Source organism: Manis pentadactyla, chromosome 4, assembly GCF_030020395.1.
Source record: "Manis pentadactyla isolate mManPen7 chromosome 4, mManPen7.hap1, whole genome shotgun sequence".
In the NCBI taxonomy this organism is placed as follows: domain Eukaryota; kingdom Metazoa; phylum Chordata; class Mammalia; order Pholidota; family Manidae; genus Manis; species Manis pentadactyla.
The window spans coordinates 78,461,653-78,483,497 of record NC_080022.1 but is presented as its reverse complement, the minus strand read 5'-3'; the positions used below and the strand labels follow the sequence as shown (position 1 = coordinate 78,483,497).

General features: G+C 41.9%; 1 protein-coding gene across 2 annotated transcripts in view; it reads left to right on the top strand.

The window, feature by feature from the left end:
• The window catches only part of TGFBR3 (transforming growth factor beta receptor 3), a 186,785-nt gene that overhangs the window by 150,711 nt on the left and 14,229 nt on the right, over positions 1 to 21,845 (top strand). For both annotated transcript variants that reach the window (XM_057500413.1, XM_057500412.1), the window contains 7 exons: positions 146 to 462; positions 878 to 1,030; positions 3,391 to 3,531; positions 3,693 to 3,851; positions 7,954 to 8,253; positions 11,124 to 11,244; positions 19,831 to 19,872. In XM_057500413.1, coding sequence (XP_057356396.1) covers positions 146 to 462; positions 878 to 1,030; positions 3,391 to 3,531; positions 3,693 to 3,851; positions 7,954 to 8,253; positions 11,124 to 11,244; positions 19,831 to 19,872 — 1,233 coding nt within the window. The remainder of the gene's footprint in view (positions 1 to 145; positions 463 to 877; positions 1,031 to 3,390; positions 3,532 to 3,692; positions 3,852 to 7,953; positions 8,254 to 11,123; positions 11,245 to 19,830; positions 19,873 to 21,845) is intronic.

Sequence of the window (21,845 nt, the reverse complement as noted above, 5' to 3'; positions counted from 1 at the left end):
TCTCCTCCTCTCTTTGATACGGCGCTTGTTAAAAGTAATTTTACACGTGCCATTCTGTGCTAATGCCTCTGGTTCTTACCTCTGGATGAGGACTGTGGCCTGTGTCATACACTGATGGTGTTTTGCCTTTCTCTGTTACCTGCAGAGGAGATGAGAGATGAAGAAGTCCATACTATCCCTCCTGAGCTACAGATCCTTCTGGACCTGGACCACCCACCCATCCGGGGAGGGGCAGGCCGGAATGGAGGTTTCCCCTTTCCTTTCCCCGGTATCTCCAGGAGAGTCCAGAAAGAAGGGGGAGCAGATGGGATCCCCCAGCCAAAGGACCCTACCATCCCCAGCATACAGCTGTTTCCTGGTCTAAGGGAGCCTGAGGAGGCGCAAGGGAACAGGGAGGTCACCCTCTCAGTCAAATGCGACAGTGAAAAGATGATGGTGGCTGTAGAGAAAGGTTCCGTGCAGGTCAGTGCGGTTTCTTAGAGGGGAGAAGAGAAGCCTGCCTCCCTGCCCACCTCGCCCCGCTATGTATCCATTCTTTCCATCTAGCTCTTTCACTTTTGAACTCTGGAGACTTGATACTGTTTTCTCAGTTGGTTGGGCTCACTTCCTCTTGGCTGTGATTCTCACCCGGGTCCTGTTGTTCTTAGTAAGGGGAGGTTCCAGATCCTTGTGTGTCAATATTTTGCTATTGAGCTCCAAGGCCAACAAACACAGTCCTTGGGCTGTTGAGAGGTGGTAGGCTGGGAAAAGATAAGGGGGGTGGGAGGGCGTACAGGCTGTCAACAGATGCCCCTTGGCAGCCCAGGCCAAACGTGCACACTGTGTCTGCAGACTACCTGCGGGCCCCTTTTCATTTCCTCGGTGGTGGTTGTTTCAGGCTGACAGCTACTCGGGGATAGAGCTCACCTTGCTGGATCCTACCTGCAAAGCCAAGATGAATGGCACCCACTTCATTCTGGAGTCTCCCCTGCACGGCTGTGGTACGCGGCACCGGTGGTCAGCCCCTGTTGGTGTGGTTTACTATAACTCCGTGAGTGTTCTTCAGAACGAAACTTGGCCCTTTGCCAGAGCCTTGCTGGGTGTTACCTTAAAATCAGTCTTAAAATTTCTGTGAAAATGAGGAGGGGCATATACCCCAGGTTTGAACAGAGCCAGTGTCAGGTCCCAACAAAACAGGATGTGCTTTGGCCCTGAACTCTGTTTTACTTATTTGCTTTATTGGTGAATCTGTGGGAGTTGGGAGGCTCCATTTCTCTGGGAGAGGCATTTGTGGTCAGTTCTTCCACACCTCTTTCCATCTCCTGGTGACAAAGGGTTCACTGGGAAGGTGCTTATGACTTCTCTCTCTGGCCAACGAGCAAGACCAAATGACCTGGTCCTTATGCAGATAAAATCCAAGCCCAGGGCCCATCTGTGCAATTTAGCTCACAAGATCGGTGCTCTCTGGCCTCATTTGAGTCTTTTCCAGAAGGGGGAGGACTTCCTCCTCCTTCATGAACAAAAGAGGCAAAAGAGGAAATCCAATAAGGGCCTTCATGCCTTCAAGAAATTATTATTAAGTCTCTCTCTCCACCTCTGGGAAAGACCCTAAATTAAAGAAAATCTCCTACTTCTGAAGTTCCCCAGAGGGAGATCTCACAGATTACCCCAGTGACAATCCATTGTAATAGCTAACCTACCTTTGCAGAAATCATTCTTGTCAGTTCATCTAAATCTTTTCTCTTCCAATTAAACCTATTCTTGCAGAGAAAGACACAAGGCAGTGCATATTAAAAGAATTTGAAACATACAATCTAAGAGAACTTATAATGTTAATTTTGCCACTCAGGTTGTACTTTTGATGGTAAAAATAAGGCCCAGAGATCCCTGTGTGCAGCTTTGACGCAGTGCGTGCATCTGTGCTCTTAGCGCCTAGTCCAGTTTAGCATGGGGTGGGATGGGGCGCAACCGCGTGTTCATGTCTGTTCCACTTCTGGTCGGTAGACGGCACTTGACCCAGCCGCGGAAAAGGCTGGTGATCAGGTGCCCCCGTCAGTGTGGCTCATGTGGGACCGACCTACTTCTTCCGTGAGCCCAAATTTATTGTTCCTCAGACAATCTTAGAATGTTTTAACTGGAAAGAATCCTAAGATGATTCCTTCAACTTCCTCACTTCAGAGGTGAGGAAATTGTGAACTCCAGGGGGTTAAGAGACTTGCTTAGATTTGAGGAACTAGTTAATGGCAGAGCCAGGACTGGACCCAGCTTCCTGACCTCTTATCCGCTAATCTTTCCCCAACAACAGGCTGGCCTAATCTCCCTTTGTTACTGGAATAATTTGTTAGCCTTTGACCTATATGATGAGCACCCTCCTGCCAATTCTAACACTAATTTTCTTGTAATTATCCAGTTTATTTTTTCCCAGATATAATGTCACATTACTGATATACTTGATTTTGGAATTTTAAACTTGTGTCTAAATTAACACCAATAAGAGGCTGTGGTATCTGTTAAGTTTAAGTGTCATTTGCCTCAGAAGAGAAATGTGTATCATGAGCCCTTAAATCCCTTCCTTCTCATATACATGTGTGTATATCTATTTTATTAGTAGTAGTATTGTTGTTAATATTGTTACTATGATACCTAGGGTAAGCAATATCCTAGCTACTTGCCTTAGCTGTTTTGAGTTCAGAGAATGTTTTCGCTGTTTGTTCCAGTTATAATTATTTTTAGTAATTTTCAGACATACTGTATATTTTTGTTTTGTGACGTATTCATACTATAAGCATGTGAAGTGAAAATCACATTAAAAATACCATGATTACCCTACATATGCAAAGAAATTAGGATTTTATTTATGGAATCATTATCCTTTCCTTGGGTGAATTTTTTCATGTTATCTAGAACTATCTAGAATGTTCTTTCCTGCATCTAGACACCATACAGAAAATATTAGAGAAAAAATGAAGAAAGGATAGAGGAGTGCAATAGAAAAGATGAAAAGAGAATGGCTCAGGAGTAAACGTTAGGACCTTTCTTCTAACTCAAGTGAAACTTTACACAAATCTCAATGGATACAAATATCAAGAGCTCCTTACATTAGCCAGCTCTTAGTATTCCTTACAATTTTCAGTACAAAGAGAAGCCCCCTAAGAAGTCCCTTCCCTACAGCATAGGTGGTCCTCCTGACAACCCCACTAAGTCCCATTTCATAGTTCAAGTTTTAATTTGAACGTGCATTGGGTTTCTCTTTATTTTTCATCTCTTTGAAGATGAAATCCTAAGAAAGCAGGGTTTTTTTCAAGTTAGATTTCCAGTTTGTATCCAAATCATTACATGGGGGTTTGTGTGAGATAGACCCAAACGCATGTGACTTGGTGTTTTTCTGACACTGTGCTGTTTCCCTTTTAGATTGTGATACAAGTTCCATCCCCTGGGGATAGTAGTGGTTGGCCAGATGGTTATGAAGACTTGGAGTCAGGTGATAATGGATTTCCAGGAGATGCAGATGAAGGAGATACTTCCATCCTCAGCCGACCTGAAATTGTGGTGGTAAGTATTTGTTTGCAGGTGTGGAGAAGGTTGTCTTTTGGGTTGGCTTTAGTTAGGGACTGTAAGGGGAAAAAAATGGGTCTTAAAGGCCTAAGCTCGTAAAGCTGCAGGGCCATCATCTTTGATTGGACTGTGATTTATTTCTCTCTGGTCTTTTCCAGTTTAACTGCAGCCTGAGGCAGATGAGGAATCCCAGTAGCTTCCCGGACCCTTCCAATAGAAACATCACTTTCAACATGGAGCTGTACAACACTGACCTCTTTCTGGTGCCGTCGCAGGGCGTCTTCTCTGTGGCAGAGAATGGACACATTTATGTTGAGGTGAGAGACCTGAACGTTAGCTGTGAACTTTTAGGTTAGCGCCAAGTTGTAGTAGCTCCCTGGGGCATGAGCTACAGCTTCCTGGAGCAGGCCTCTTCCTGTTCTTCCTCACGGCCCTTGACCAGCTCTGGGTGAGGGCTTGGCTCAGAAAACGCTTCCAGGTGGATTTCTGACGAAAGCAGGAAAGTTCAAAGATTTGCTACATGACACTAAATGGAGACAGTGGTTTATAGATTAATGTTTTTTTAAATATTGGCAGTGTGAATTCTAATAAAGTCCTATCCTTGCTTTGTCCTTTGTGTTTATGGAGCAGTAGTTCAGTAGTTACAGTGTCAGAGTTAACCATGGAATATTTCAGTCCACCTCACGTATTATCTTTTAAAGCATACACACTTTAGCGAAATCGGTGTGCACCATATCTCATGAAAACTGTTTTTTTCTAGACCTTTATCTAAATGTATCTAGAAACTCATAAAACTGTTTCCTATTTATCACGGTAATAGTTGTGCATAGCATAAGTCTATGGAATGACTGCAAAAATAATTGGTAGTGGTGGTGTTAATAATGAAATAACAACAGCTAAGGTTTATTGCAGATTTATTTTGTGCCAGACTCAGTTATAGTGTTATAGTGATTTTCTTTTCAAAGCAATCCTATGAAACAGGACTGTTACTATCCCTGTCTTACGGATGAGGAAACTGAGGCACAGACTTGTCTAAGGTCACACAGGTGGCACCCAGTAGAGTTCATACTCCTGCAGTTGGCTCCAGAGCCACACTGCTTTCCACACTGGATGCTATTGTCATGTATCCTCAAAGGGTCATTTGAAAGGGGAGAAAATGTAATTTCTTAGCAGTGCAAATATCCAGGTTCACAGACTGGATTCTCTAGAGAAAGAGAAATATTCTTATGGCCCCAGGATGTCTGCTGTTCTTACAGGGACACAGTCATCGATGAGCTGATTTTGGTGCTAAGCTGCAAGCTGGTGTTCTCCTTCACTGTGGGGGGACTGAGAAGCTTACGGGGTTGAAATGGGATACTTCCATATATTAAAAGTGACCTCAGTGCACATATTTCTATTTTAGAAAGACAAATAGCTCACATTTGTACTGATTCTGGGACAGAGCCCACTGGCTCTAGACATTTTCCTGGATCTCTTCTCTGTTTTGATTCCCTGTTCTGAGAGGTCTTCTCTTTCTTTGGGTACACTTTCCATCTCCACTGGGGAAAATATACTGCTTTCTGCATGCTGTTGCTAATCATAGATCTCTTCTAATCCAAGATCATCTTCTAGTTTTTCTGGCTGCACAACCCACACGTGCAGGTGGTCAGTGACTCCCTGTTGTGCTTCGGTGTTGGGGGTTCTGCCCTACTGCAGTTTGTTCTTTTCCAAATGTGTGCCTGGCTTCATTCACGGCTTTGCAGCCTTGTGCTAATCAGTAGCCAGCCTTCCTCCTGTTAACCTCCCCTGGGTGTTTGGTTTTCTCCCTGCTGCCCTCAGGGCTGCCTTACTTAAAATACCATATTTTTTTTGTTCTTTTAATTCCTGTTTTCTCATTTATACCTTTTACCATATCATCTGTAATTTTTTGTAATTAAGTTGCATCAAAGACATTGTCAGGTGATGAAAAAGAAATGGACCAAATCCTTTTGTTACCATTTTAATATCAAGTACATTGAGGAGAATTTGGAGAGGGGAAACAGTTATAAGCAGCTTTATTTTAAAATTGTTTTAAACTACCTCAAGTATGAGAGAGAACCTAAATATTTTGCTAAATAAAATAGCAGCCATGCCTTATCTCTGTTTCTCAGTTTGGACTCCACAGTTGATGAGAAAATTTTTTGCTTAGGCTAAATCATTGGCTTGGTCATAGGAACTATTTCCAGGTTTCTTCTCAAGCTGTGCTTGTCACATCCCCTCCCAGAGTCCTAGACCACAGTCCCTTCCTTTAGTCCAAGACGTTACCAGGTTTGCCACCTGGTCTTGGGTCAGCTGTGGGTGACAGCTGGTGACATAATGGCAGCTTTTCTTTTAGTCTTGGGAAATTAAAAAAAACTGCTCATAACCCCACAAATTTGAATCTAGAATAGTACTAGTAACCATAGCTGGTATTTACCGACTAGCTGGAGCTGTGTTGTTTGCATGCGGTTTTGACTTCACACATCCTCCCAATAACTATCTAGTAGGCATAACACCCTCCTGCTGCAGGGAAGGAAACAGGCATGGGGTTCCTCGCATGTAGGTGGTGGTGGAGCACACAGTTTCCTGGAGCTCGCCTCACTCCAAAGCCATAGTCCCTCTACTACTCATTCCAGTACATTTTAGAGTAAAAGACTTAGTGATGATACTTCTTCCCCCCAAACAACTTTTGTATATATCTTCTGCTATTGCACACTTTCTCTGTGATCGGAGAGAGGACTTGGATTTGTTGTGTTGCATGTTTTTGTATTGTGGGTTCTGAGTTCATGTGTAAAGGGTACTCTTTACTTAGGAGATGTGCAACTTGCCATCTCTCCAAGATCATATATGAAATATTGCCCAAATAATAAAATGTGAATACTTACAGACTACAAACACCACTTCCTGGAAAGATTCTTACCAAGTGTTCTCCCAAGGCCACATCTTGGGCTTGGTTGAGTTGACCTTTGGACTACTGTGAAATAGAAAAGAGAAAATGAACTTGACGTCAGAGGACCTTGGTTTAAGCCTTGGTTTTACCCAGTGCTTGCTCGATATCATTGTGAACAAGTCATCTGCTGGGTGTCCAGTTTTTTCCTCCTTTTATAAAATGGAGATGAAAATATTTATCTCACAAGGTTGTTCTAAGGGATTAAGCTTTCTATTTTTTACTTTTAATCAGGTACACACAGTAAAATGAGAGATTAAGCTTTAAGGCAGAATAAAAGGACATGATCATTGTTAAAGTGTGTTGTAGTTAACCAGTAGGGATCTTTCAAAATAGTGTGTCATGTCCTTAAAGCCCCATTTGATGCCGGGGATTCCCCTGGGTATCTTAGAATGGAAAGTGTGTTTATATCTCCATGAAAGGATTCTGGAGCTATTGGCTTATGGCTACAGACTAACTTCATTTCTAAAGTGTTTTAGTTTATTTTGATCTTAAGTTTAGTCAAGGAATGAGGCATGAAGGGGAGAGGCATTTCACACAGTGATCCATATGTCACCAGATGGAGAATCCAGTCGGTCTGGGGGATTTTAGCTGACTTCAAGATAGTTGAGGTTTGAATTCTGTTTACACTTGGCCAAACACTATTTCCTGTTTCTTAAGAAAAGAACCTTAACAAGAGTTGGACATAGCCCATACAAATGTTTTGTAAGAGGGAAGTGTAAATGAGTTGGAAACCCTTCCAGATTAGATTTCCCTTAAAATACCCTTGGGGCTTAAAAGAGTGGAGGGAGAGTACTTGGCAAGGCTGGGTTTGGACCTGTGATCAGCTGGGACACTTTGCCAGGCCCATGATTGCCACCAGATTGCTCCGTCCCTGACATCCAGCCCCAGAGACCGGCTCTGCCTGCTTGCTGTGAACAGGACTAAAGGTGAATCTGCAGCTTTGCTGCAGTGCTATAGGCTCGCTCTGATTTGCTGCAGCTTAGAAGTTTCAGTCCTCCCTGACTAGGTTAAGTAGATTCTGCCTCTGTACTTTATTTTTTGAGCCATCTTTATGAAAGAGCTTGCCTTACGAGTGATACACTATAGAGATATGATGCATTATTATAGCAGTAGAAGCTTTGCCTGTCGTGTTTTATTTGTTTTGGAAAATTCACTTTAGATGCATGATGTGGGTTTATTTTTATCTCCCAGAGGATTTATGGAAGATTGAAGAGACTTACTCATCTTGTATTGGAATCTTCCAGACTGGCATTTGAACTAAATAATTCACTGTCACCCTCCATTTCAAGTTTAAATGGGAAATATCTCCTCTCCTTCTTCAATGAATGTATATTTTTGTAACTACATAAGTGTGTTATGAAAATAAAGCAATGTCTCTCATCAGAAGGGCCTTATTGGCATGTTACCCTTGTGCCTAAAATAAAAGTGAGATGCTAACTGGTTTCTGAATTGATTGTTCTGTTCTTTTGTAGGTGTCTGTGACTAAGGCTGACCAAGAATTGGGATTTGCCATCCAAACGTGTTTTATCTCTCCATATTCAAACCCTGATAGGATGTCTGATTACACCATCATTGAGAACATTTGTCCTAAAGATGATTCAGTGAAGTTCTACAACCCCAGGAGAGTGCACTTTCCTGTCCCGCAAGCTGAGGTGGATAAGAAGAGATTCAGCTTTGTTTTTAAGCCTGTTTTCAACACCTCCCTGCTCTTTCTGCAGTGTGAACTCACACTGTGTACCAAGAAGGGAAAGGACCCCCAGAAGTTACCTAAGGTTAGTAGGCCTTTATCCATTTGTCCTGTTATTTTGACATTTTTAGGTGAAGCAGTGGCCTACCGGAGAAGTTTAATCACAAGTTATTGCAGGTTGAGGTTTTTGGTTTGGGAACTGCCCAATTGAAGTAATAAAGTCTGTGATAGTAGGGAACTGTGAGTTTTATGGAGTCTTAGGAAGAAATCCTGACGGTATGATTTTTTTTTTCCATGCATGCTATTTAATAGTATCTTACGAATGATAAATCAAGACTGTTTTCCACTGAGGGAGAGGCCTGGCTTTATCTTTGCTATTCAGATAGTGTGCAGTGCCAAAAGTACAGAGAGCCGAGAGGACAAGTTCAGTGTAAGGATTAATTTTTCCAGAACCCACTGAGACTTGTATTGCAATTGTTTTTTGACCTTCTCTGTGTGAATTATAAGGTTGACTTGTCTCAGGAGGACTTCTAAGGGAAACTAAGAAATATTTAATTTCTCAGTTTCATATCAGTTCATCATGTTTGCTTCATGTCACTCTCTGTATCAAACCAGTACATTCTGTTGCCACAACAGAAATTAGAACCCTTTGATCTTGCTGAAATGGCTACTATAGAGGAGATCTGCAAGATTAATTATGATATCTCATTGGTTTGGCCCTGTGCAAGAAAGATGTGTTCTGCCATAGTTTTGTTGCTGTGATCTGCTATATTTATGTATAATTTCATATGTGCATTTATTCTATATCTTATATAAAGCCAACTTCTAATACTTTTGTACTTGTGTATCAATCAATGTCTAAAACTTGAATAATTGAGCTGTATCATTAGTAATGTATGTATATGGAATTCTCTCAATGTAAGAGAGAGGCGTAGAAATAGAAGGGGAAATCATCATTATCAGATAGATTACTGTTGATCTGAATCCTCTGTGCTATTACATTCCCCTGGGCATTCATTTCTCTGATAACACCAAAGAAAACTATAATACATATGAAAATATAGCAAATCTGATCAAAATCATTAGGGAGTATGAATATATGAGGTGATTTGGACTGTTCATTAGGTTGCTTTTGGAAACACTGATGCCTTAGTTGAGTGGCCTTCGCCTTCCAAGACTGCTGGTGGACTTCGGTAGAGAGCCATGGGGAAACCAAGCACTTGGCTGCAGGCTGCAGCTGCTCTCTGCTGGTGGGGGAGAACTTCTAGGAGGGGAGACTGGCAGTTACCAGGGGTCTTTACTGATGGTTTTGGCTATTTTTCTTTCTGAGTGTGGCCTGCAGCAGTCCACAGTGCATTAATCTGTGAAAATTAGTCCTATTATTTCCTTCCAGAACATTCTGAGAGCTCTAAGTCCTAGAGACATGAGATATGACCTTAAACCTAAAGTCATTGATTACACCCAAGGCAAGATACAGTGGAAAGAGCCTGAAGACTGGGAGAGAAGGCCTGCTACTTATTGAAGGAACTTTAGACAAGTCTTTTGCCTTCTCAGATCCTGCATGTCCCCATCTACAGAACTGAAATAATAGTACCTGGCCTCCTTCCTGGGTAGATGAGCAAATGAAATAGCAGATGTGACAAGAGCCCACCGTTTATAAAGCAGCGGCTTAGGATGAACTGTTAACCATTGCCTTCCTATTTACTGCTTATAATCAATATTGCCATATTTCTAGTTATTTCTGAGTGCTTTCTGAGACAATACTCAGGGCCTAAGAATCTTTTCAGAAGAGTTCTTGAAGATTGTTGAGTGCAACCCTGCCCTTTGCTGATGCAGCTGAGGCCAGAGGTTAAGTGTCTTGCCCAGGGTCAGGCAGTGAGTTAGATGCAGAATCATTCATTCATTCATACTCTTACTTAATTGAAGAACCAGTAGGAAAGTAAGAAGGCTGTTCCTAAAATGCATATATTTCAATAATGATGCCTCTTCACAGAAAATCCATTGTTTCCCTCTACAAGGCTTTTCTCTGTTGGGTATTTTTTTTTGAGAGCAGAGTTGTTGTATATGTTGCTCAGAGCAGCAATGACAGTAAAACCAAAAAGTCTTTGCTCTTTGTGATTGGAAGAGCTGGAAGTTAATTAGCTTTTGGGGTCAACCTTGCTGTAAACTTTTAAAATGATTGATGTATTTCTTCTTACAATGAAAGTGGGTGGATGTCATTCATATTAGAGCTTCATCTATTGATGAGCATAGACAAGGGGCCAAAGCTATTTTACAGAAAAAGGTATTAGAGAATGATCATACTTCTTAAAAACAGATACACTGGGCTTGGGCATGCTAGTTGTACATTTGGGTCCTTGAAATAGCTAGAAGCAGCTGGTCTCTTGGCCCCCACACCTGGGCACGACTCCCCAGGAATCCATTTTGGAGCACTGGAAGCAGATGACCCTGGAAAGCTTCATTCTGCACAAGCCTCTATCAGGATTAGAAAATCAAACAAACTTGACAACATGATTATCTTTTTGGACAACAAATGTAAAATCTGTCACTTTTGTAATTCAGTACACAAAGTTTCCCACAATCACAAATCACAAACATGAACCATTTATGTGAAGCCCGCTTGGTGAAGGGCCAACATTTGTCATATAGTTTCTTTATTTTTCAGACTAAATAACACTAAAACCTCTAGTTGTTTTGTGGGAAGACAGGGGGGAAAAGACAATATTTATAAGTCATCCGGTAATATTTGCATCTTCAAGTGCAGCTGAGAATACACTGAGCCTGCTACTACATCTCTGAGATTATTGGTGGTTCTTTGGAAAACACCCAAATCTCCTGTGTGTCTGTGGTATACAGCTGCGAGTGATCTGATGAGGGGCACAGAACAACTGTGTAGGCTGACTGGTGAAGGCCCTTTCAAGCGACCCCCCAACTGTGTGCTCTGCTCCCCTGCAGTGTGTGCCTCCTGATGAAGCCTGCACCTCGCTAGATGCCTCGATGATTTGGGCCATGATGCAGAATAAGAAGACGTTCACCAAGCCTCTTGCTGTGATCCATCAAGAAGTAGCATCTAAAGGTGTGGCTCTGGGGAGGCTCAGTCAGAGAATGGCGGCCCCAGGGCTGCTCATGAAGAAGTGCCAGTGCTGTAAATCAAAGTTCAGTTTGTATTCAGGAGATAAATTAAGGGCAGTTAGTAACATTAGAAAAGGGTTCTGTTGAGAGTCTTATGTAGATGGTTCTCCTCTTGCTGTATAGCTGGGTTGTTAGGATACATGCTGGAGATAAATGATTACCTCTTGATATATTAGATCAGAATCAAAGTTGTCTCTGTCCCAGTGTCTCTCTCCTTGGCATTCAACCATGCTTCTAGGAGAATGCAAGAAAGGGTTAGAGTTGCACACAGTTCAGTCAACAGCCCACCTGTCCATGGTCATGCTGACTACCAGCAATTGCAGTGCTTTGTCAAGATTGTGGATGCCTTGGGGATAGATGTTAATGTCTATGAACACCATCCATCTTAAATGTGAAGTGTTCTCAGAAGGCTGAGAACCACTGTCATTTTAAATGCATTTTTATAATTCAGGTTTCAGAATTATACACAGTCACATTTGTTGCTTGACACCAAGGGCACCTCTTCCTGCACACACAGGAACATCCAGGATTCTGCATCCTCTAGGGAAAAGAAAGGATGTGTCCTAAAAGGCTTCAGGACCTGGAGGACAGGCGGAGCAAATCCAGACCTGAAACAGGCCAAGCCAGCCACACCAGCAGAGAAGTAGAGTGGGATCCGTGGGGTGTTAGGAATGGATGCACGGCTCTGTGGACTGCAAGGAGAGCATGAGATGGGGTGGGCGTAGCAGCTCTGTGGGCATGGGCAAGCAGGAGCACACTGCCAGCTGTCAGCATCTGAGTAGGTGGAACCAAATACTAAGCTGTCTTGTCTAGGGAGTTAGAATTGTCGTTGTCTAGAAGCAACTTGACTAGCCAGAAACATTGTCTGAGGGTGCCAGGCCAAGAGCATGAAAGTGGGTTCCAAGCCTCTGGGATTAGATATTTTGGGACTCAGGGCCCCCGGGGCCACCTTCCACCACCCCTACGGGCAGAGAGGAGCCTGGCAACAAGGGCCTGACACCAGAGCAGCCTGACTCCACCTGCCGGGCAGTGGCCGGGGGGCCACAGGGGGAGCTGACACCACACGTGGGCTTGGGGGCAGCCCCTGGGTGGCATTTCTGATCTGGGTGTTGTTGGATTTGGCAAGACTAGGCAGCTGGGACTGCCCCGAAGCAGACAGGACCTAATGGAACAGTGGCATGCGGCTGCTGTCCAGGCTCTTCTTTGGTCGAGTGATCTCTGTGTGACGATGCAGAGCCATTCCTGTAGTCTATCTGGTGGTGGCATCTGCCCCTTCTTAGGAACTTGCTTATTTTGGAAAAGCAGGAGAGTGCAGTGGGGAGGGAGGGAGTGCGGGGGGCTGGCTTAGAGCCAGGAGCCCGGGGAAGAGCTCTTAGCTTTCCCTGCGAGCTGTTCTGGGACTTCAGGGATCCTCCACGTTTCGTGGGTTTCAGTTTTCTCTATTGGGAAAGGAGCGGTTTGTTGGAAGTCTGTTGACTTCCTCAGACCCTTTCATCTGTATATTCAGATACACTGTTTGAAGAAGCAAAGTGGTTTGAAATTCATTCCCCAGCCATCCTGAAGGGTGTGAAAGAAATGTACATAGTAGATGTTTATTGGTTCCTCAGCAGCATTTTTGTTGTCTGTTTTACTGTTATTGGTTGCTTTTTAACCATTTGAAACAACTGTAACATACAGAGTCTTGCTATAAATGGATTGCCCAGATCTTTCCATGTTTATTAGGCCAATGGAAAGGAAATAAGAATGAATTAATTGAGTTGCAAAGTCTCTCACAATTGGGCAAGAGCTGGCTGTTTTGTACTGTGAAAGCGGTTTAGCAGTACCAACAGCCGCCTCTTACTCTCTCTGTCTCTCTTACCTGTTTCAAGAGAGGTATTTCTGTTGGTCATTGAAGGCAGCAGCTTGCTCTTTCCTTTGCCAGTTACTAAGGTATCAATATTGCAGTGGTATGACTTCCAGTAATTCATTCATCCTTTTTTTAAGTCTGGTGGTATTTTTCCAAGTAACTCCTCTTGTAAATTAGGTAATTACCTTTATTTAAACTTAATGTAATTATCCTGAAAGTTCAGGGTATTTTTTTTTTACATCAAAGTTCAACAGGAAAGTTTTACAAATATCAAAGCAGTTTCATGAGATTTGCTAATTGGGCTAGATTTTAGTGGAAAAGCATGCAGTGAAAAAAGTTTATTGCTTAGGTTTGTTAAACAAGTCCAGGAGGTTAGATTGTAGGCCAGCTTCCTGGGAACTATATGCAAATATGCTTTCTATGCACTGCATGGGGTAGGCTTTTTGACAGTTTTTAGCTCTCTGAGTGACTCCTCCCACCTCTTACATTTATTTTCATTTGACTCTAAACTCATTTCCCCTCAATGCAGGCCACTGGAGTCTGTGCTTTCCCCCTGCCCCTCAGCCTGTTGGAAAGGGACTGTGTCCGTTTTCTGAGTGGCGTTGGTCTATTTGAATAGTAACAGGGTCACAAACGTCCTTCCTGCCTGGTAGCTTTGTGTGTGAGTGTAGGAAGACGAAGATACTACAGTATCTCTGGCAGTGAGCAGATCTCCTCCTGGGATTAGCTTTTTGGGTAAGACTCCCTGACCAGTGGGATGGTACACTGGCCTTTTAAGTACACAGGCGCTCTGTGAAGGCCGTGCTGAAGTTCCAGCTCCTTTGGTCCATTTTGCTTCTCAACTCTTGGGTGTTCTGGGGCAGCAGATAAAAAGGCTCTGACTATCAACTGCACGAACCAGGAGAGGTCTGCTCTCTTCCTAACAATGCCAATAGCATGGACACATTTCTAGCAGTTTCTTCCTTCTGTGGACAGAGGGAATAGGCCACCAAAACTAAAAAAGTTCTAGGTCCCCCTTTGGGCCACTGAACAGACTTTACTGAACCTCTACAGCATAGCTTTGCCACCTTTGATCTCTCAGTTCCTGGGGGACCAGCACTGGCTTAGCTTTCTTTGGCTGCTTAAACTTTGTGGCAATCAGTGATGTTGTTGGTGATGGAGATGATGATGATTATCCAACAGTTAGTGAGTATTTACTCAGTACAGAGCTCTGTGCTAAATGCTTTATGTGGATAATCTCCTTAATCCTCACAGCCCCTCTATGAGGCAAGTATAGAACAAAGTAATGAGGCTGGCCAAGGTCACACCACATATAAATACATGGTGCATCTGGGGTTCAAATCCAGGCATGTTAATACCAGAGTCTGTGCTCATAAACTTATCCTAGATGGAGGTTGATTCGAGTTTTTAATAAAAACTACAGGCAACATAAGCATCTATCTCTTCCCACCCTGCTTCCCACCCCTTTCCTCTGTTCATGCCATATCACTTTGGTGTTCAAGTTAACAACCAAATTCTCTAATGATTATGAACTGAAAAGAAGATATAGAATTCTAGAAAAAAAAAACCTGTTCCCCTGGTGAGTAAGATGATAGGAAACTATTTAAGAGAGTATTCCAGTTGAGGAAGAGTTGTGTGACTTTGAACTGGAACACAGAAAGCCCAGAAAACGTGAATAGTTTATGCATATTATGGCTTATGGCAAAACAATTAAAATAGTTGAGGTGGTGCCATCCTACCATATTTTCTGAAATATTTTGGAGTATAGGCATGTTAGTGCTGTTTGCTTTGGATTCTATGACCACTTTTTATAGCATTTGAGAACACTTGGGCTTATGCAATAAAAATGGTTATGCTACGTCAGTGATAATTTTTGAAAATGGTGAAAGAGAAGAGTTATTGCTCTGAAATTTTGGGCACATATACAAAAAAGAAAAAGAAACACCAAAGAACAATAAATATCATCCTTAAATTTGCTGTGATTGATTACATGCAATATGTAATTCTTAGCAAATCAAATGTTAAAATACTGACTTTTTTACCACATGACTTTTTAAAAGTAAGTGTGCTCAGGATAGCACCTGGCATATCATGGGCACTCAGTAAATGTTAATTTCCTTTCCTTTCTCCTAACCTCTCAGCCAAACTAGTTTTTCTTTTGGTGGGCTGGGGTGAGTGGAAGGGAAAGTTGTGAGTGTCAATTGGAAGTTAATCCAAGAGAGGCGTAAATTTTTGGAACACATTTGATTTTTCCAGAGCAGAAATATTCTAAAGTACCAGCCAGATTATGTTCTCAGGCTGAGGTAGAGATGAGGGGAAGCTGAACAGAAAGATGGTGGAAATGTTTAATTGACAGGTCAAGACATTCAGTTTCTGTGCAGAAAGGGAGAGGGGTAGCATAGGGTTTTGGTTTTTTTTTGTTTTTGTTTATTAATTCAATTTGCTTCAAAGTGTGAATTAAATTTTCACTTCAGAAAATTTCAAACATATATATAAAAGTAGACAGAATAGTACAATGAACCCCCACAGACCCTTCATTTGGTTTCAACAATTACCAGTTCATAACCAATCTTGTTTTGTCACTTTCTGTCCCTGGATTGTTTTGAAGGCAGCCCAGACATTTCACTATGTACCATGTGCGCCTCTAGAGTTAGGAATCGTCAGAAGATCTTGAATAGGGAGCTGATGGTCAGCTCATTTAGGAAAACCGCTGAAAGCCACATGAAGGCTTGTGTTGCTGGGGAATGTACCCAATAATAAGATGTACATGATATTTATGGTAATTTATTCCCCAAAATGTATATGAGTACCTGCTGTGTGCTCCCATAAAGTAAACAAATTATCCTGTCTTTAAGGCCTGTACAGTCTAGTGCAGCGTTTTACAGCCCTGGCACTGTGGACACTTTGGGACGATAAGTCTTTGTTGTGGGGGACGACCTGCGACTTGTAAGATGTTGAGCAGCGCCCCTGGCCTCTGCCACTATATGCCTGTAGCAAACCCCTCCACCACCAGTGTGACAACCCAAAATGTCTCTGCACATTAACAGATGTCCTCGGGGGTGGGGACCAAAGATCACACTGGGGGGAGAACTGCTGATCTAGTGGAAGGGTACAGATGAACGACAGGCAATTGCATTAGCAACGTATATATTCAAAGAACCCGAGAAAAGGGGTTCATTTACAGTGAAATTAGTAAAAAGCTATCTTAAATGGGGCCGGCGCGAAGGCCGCCTGAGTCTCTGGCTTCTTCATCTCCTCCTTTCTCCCTCCATGCCAGTTACCAATAGATGCGGGTACCAGTTAGACACCTTGTTTTCCTGTGGGCTGCTTAATCCTACCGTGTTTAGAACTGAATTGAAATCTGGAGGCTAAAAGCTGTGGTCAGTCACTTGTGCATAACCCAGAAATGCCCCATTTATGAAAACCATGCCTAACAATCTGAGGAGGGAAATTTTGGTTCTAGAGGCAGACCAAAATTTGGTCAGAGTATATGAGAAAGATTTAATTCAGCATGTTGATTATAGTTTGTTCCTACTGTAAATAAACCTTTATCGTTAAAATTCTCTTTACAGAAAAAGCTGGGATTCCTTTCTTACAATCTTACCCTTAAAGCAAAAGTAAATGTTGTGTGCATACTTTTCCTCCCACCATGCCAACTCGATGGTAGGGTTCTGGTGGAGATCAAACTCTGAATTACACTCAAGGGTTATGGGTATTTGGGAATAAAAAAGTTAGTAGATAAAGTCCTTTAACCTCATTCTGCAGCTTGTGCTTGTTATTGTTTATGGAGGAACCTCACCCCAGGGAAATAAGCAACAACTGTTTGTGTTTAGCTCTGTGAGAAGGCCCCTATTTGGGGTAGGGGAAGAGGATTAGATCATAACATAAGTCCATTAAAGGTTTTAAAACAATGCCATCCATCACACAGGCCTTGCTATGTGAATTCTCCCATGTGAGGTCTCCTTAGGGGGGAATCATTATTTAAAACCTCTAGGGGATTCTGAATGACAAAATTTAACCATGGGTGGCTGATTGGATAGAACTCATCCCAGAAGTGTATTTTTTCACTTGATGAACACTATAAAGACCTTTAAATGCCTTTGGACTTAGTTCAGCAAAATCAAACCACCTCATGAAAGTAGGAGAATTTTGTGGTTAGATACCCCTTCTTTGTAGGGTTCTCTGGAAGTTTAAAATGAGAAAATGTAAGTGAAGGCTTTTTGTTGATTGTAAAACACTATACAAATGTACAAATGTAAGGCCTCACCATCATTATTTTATTGTGCCAATAAGGCTTATGGGACCAAACTCCCAGGAGATGTCTCTTGAGTGAATTTCATAGATGGTATATGTTCTGCATACTGAAATATATATTTCCTTAAATACACACAGTGTATTATTTAAAATTTCTTAGTAATTTTATTTAATTATAACTTTTGCATATATCCCCATCCCAGTGCAACCATGTTGCACAACTCCAGGGGCACCGTGCAGTTCATCCGAGAGCATTCCTCTGTGGCTGTGATTCATCTGAGGGCATTCCTCCCCCTAGAGCTGGACCATCAGATCTCATGTGGCAAGAATGTGCTCAGCCAAGCTAAGATGGTTAATCCCGAGAATATACAATATTCTGTATTGTATCTTTATAAACATCCACTCAAATCTGCTGGTTTGGTCAGTTTTTCACAAGTTCTTTTCACTTAAGTATGGATTCCAAACCAAGGTGTGTGCTCCTTCTTTACTGAATGAAAATGGAGATGAGGAGAGAGGTGCTAAACACTTACTGCTCTTTTTTTTTATATCGTTAATTAAAATTACTTGAACAACATTATGGTTACTAGACTCTCCCTATTATCAAGTCCCCCCCACATCCCCCATTATAGTCACTGTCCATCAATGTAGTAAAATGCTATAGAATCATTACTTGTCTTCTCTGTATATACTGCCTTCCTAAACACTTACTGCTTTTAAGTTGTAATGAGCAGGGGCAGAGTCTGTGCCAGGACTCAGCACACTTTTCCTATAAAAGGCCAGATAAGTGGATGTTTTTGGTTTGTGGCTCATACTACACAAAGCTGCTGTTACAGCATGAAACCAGCCATAGGCAATATGTAAATGAGCAAGCATGGTTATGTCCAAATAAAACTTCATTTATGGAATAGATTTGAATTTCATAAAATTTTCATATCATAAAATATTCTTTTGATTTTTTTTCCAGTTATTTTAAAATATAAATTTTATTCTTAGCTCATGGCCATACAGAAACAAGTGTTGGGTCTTGACACGCTACACCTGGTCTACGCTGTTCTCACCCTTGAGGGAGAGCAAGTAGCTATTCAAAAGTAGCTCCTTAATAAGTGCCTCCCCAGCTCAGGACAGAGGAACACTCCATAGTCATTTAGTCTCCTGGGTGGAATCTGGAGTTCTGGTTCAATTCCTGCCCTGATGCTTTCTAGCTGCAACCTGCGCTGGTCACACGCTATCAGAGTCTCAGACTGCTCATTTGTAAAACGGTGGTCAGAACTCTCTGCCTCCTCACAGCACTGGTATGAACTACAGATGAGATCGTGGCTGCGTAGCACTTTCTGAACATGAATGCATGTAGAGATGCCGAAGTATACAAGCATTTTCATGTAGTCTTATTCTGAGTTTCCTCTCTTGATTCTGTTTTCACAAAGTACATCAACATTCTAATCATCCCTCACCAAACATTTCTGGCAGGCATCTTATGCACCGGGCTGAGCCCCAAGGATGTGCAGATGAGTATCACCTAGACTGTGCCCTCAGGGCAGAAAAATGGACAGCATTATGATGCCATGTAGCACATGCACAACAAAAGAGAGATGGAATGAACAATGGTGGGGGAGACCAGCCCTGCTGGGGTGGAGATGGGGCAGTGGAAGAGTCAGAGCCTCTCAGTGAGAAAGCCAGCAAAGCAGGTGGGGGCAGATTGGATTTCAGGGGAGCCCGCCAAGTGTGATGACATGGAGCAGCATGGAGAATTCAGGGAGCTTCAGTCAGGAGCCCAGCATGGGTGAAGGACCCCCTTAGGAGAGGAGGCTAGAGTGAGGAGGGAGGCAGAACTTTGTGTGCCATGCTTAAGAGTTTGTTTCTTTCTTGTAACTGAAGGTGAGTCATTGAGTGGTTTAATTAGGGCAATAATAGAATCAGCTCTGAGCTCTGGAGAATTATTCACTCTGGGGGCAAATACAGAGGAGTATTATTCGGGGCCGGGACAGTGGCGGAGTCCAGGAGACCAGTTAGGAAAGCTCTGTAATCAGATGCATGATGAAGAGCTGAACTGTAGGGCAATACCACTAGGGATAGAAGAATAAAAAGATATTTTACAAAACTTGTGTACATTAAGAGAATTTTTGAAAGTGAAATGATACTATGAATACACTGGAGGTGTACGCACTCACAAATTGTGAGACTCAAGTCCCTTACATCTGCCTTCAGGTCCTCCTCAAGGTGGAGAGCCTGTGCAATTGATCGTTAACAAAGGCAGCACCTAAGATTTCTGAGTAATTCATGTGAGAGTTTTGATGTATCAGAAGAGCACAACTGACAGAGCTTTCAGCAGAGTGTTTATTAAAGTGTCAATTTCTGCTGGGATTTTGTTGGCCTTTTGCTTAAAACTTGATTTCTCTGTGGAATGCATAGTGATTTATATTTTTATTTCAGAAACAAGTACAAGCGTTAAGGAACCAAATCCAATTTCCCCACGTAAGTCTTCTAATACAGTTCCTTTGAAATAAAGCCTCCTGGGCTTTTATAAGAATGAGCTGGCTATGGAATATTTCGCAAACTTTGCGTTTTGATAAGGAATCTTCTGCTCTTGTCCTCCCCCAATTTTCATCATCTCAAACTTCCTTTTTCCTTTCCTCTGTCCTTCCTCCACTCTCCTTTCCTTTCTCCTTTTTACCTTTGCTGTTTTAAAATATGAATTTTTTGACCCACTAGTGTGTATGGGCTTAATGGGAAGGTAAAAACTTAGTTTTAGAGAAAGAAGTTCATTGTTTGCATGCTTCTATCAGTTGTGATCTGAAAGCATTCGTGTACAGCGATGGGAGGGGTCTGCTTATGTGTCATCAACAATACTTAGCTGCTCAGAGAGGTAGTGCTGAAGGAACGAGCTGCTGTGTCTTCAAGAAAATGTTCGTCTGGGCAGCAGGGTAGGGCGCTTGTAAGAAACAAAAGGGAGAGACAAACTACTACAAAATGATGCATTGGAAATTGGGCTGATTTCGTCACTTTAATATGGAAGATAACTTTGACCAGGAAATATTGAAGTGAGTTGCCTGTGATTATAATTGGCATTCAGGCAGAACCTGGGCTTTCGGGTGGTGCACCCAGAGCTCTTCTAGATGATGTTGCCTTGTGAGGAGAATCTGTTGCTTCTTTTCTTCCCTAAGATGCTCCAGTTTAGTCTCCATGGCTGACCCCATCACATACACAACAGTCAGCCTGGTGAGTTTTTTATGCAAAGTACTTCATAATCTGTTCTATTAAGTGTATTATTTTAACAGTACTGTGAATCCAGAAAGAAACATAAATGGATACATTCTCTCATACTTAGTCTGATTTTTCATCTTTAGAATTTTAGAATAGTTTCACTAAAAACTTATAATCATGCCCCATTTTTGCATCTGTAGGCATAAAAAGGCAAGTCATCTTTTAATATTGGACTGTATTAAATTAAATTAGTTTCATCTTAATCTCCAGAAAGTTCTTCCCAGTTCTTACTCCTTCTAGGGGGGTGTCCCCAACCTTTTTGCAAACTCCTTTTGTTCACCTCCTGCCTTTAGCAGGTGAAGCAAAGCTATTCCCACTTTTCATAAGTTGAACACACAAAGGTACACAGCTAGAAGAATAGGGACCAGAACTTGGGAATTTGGATTCTTCTAGAATCTTCTCCACCATGACATATTTTTTCTGAGCCCTTCAAGTGCTGGGGCTGTTCAAGGGTCATATTTGTCTACATCTGGATCCTTTACACTGAAGTGAGTTGAAAGGCAGAGATTTAATTTATATAGAAACCAGCTGGAGTTGCTTCTGACTGGAGGGGGATATAGAAACAGTATCAAAATAATGGGAAGATCCTATACCTTAAATTCATATTAAAAAAACAGAGAACTTAGAAATTTTGTTCTACCAAAAATCCTTCTCCCTTGGAAACTGATTTTTAACTTTTAAAAGTGATTCAAAAGAGGTAGTTCTCTTAAATGAAAGGAAATGTTCTATATCTGTGGCCTGGAATTAATTTCAAATATAAACATCTTTGCCAAATGGGGGAACAACTGGTTCTATTTATATGTTTTGCTGACTATAAAATTGACATTACTCCCCACTGAGAAGTATTTCCATTTCCCTTGTAGAAAGACTATATAGTTGGAGAAGTGTTAAAAAGTGGGTTGTTTTAAATGACACAGTACTTAACAGTTAAGATTGAGGGTTTTACATGAGTAGATCAAGGAAATGTTATTTATAGTCTACAGGGACAGTTTATCCTGATTCTGTTTTCTTTTCTCACCTCCTTTCTTCTTGTGTCTTTTATACTTTTAAATGTTCATAGAAACAGCTTTGTAAAGTAGCTGCAGTGTGTTTTCTGTGTAGTGTCTCGTTGTTGAAAGTGTTAATTGGAGTAAGAAGCAATGAGTCAGATTTTGATATTGGAAGTCCACCTTATTTTCCCACGC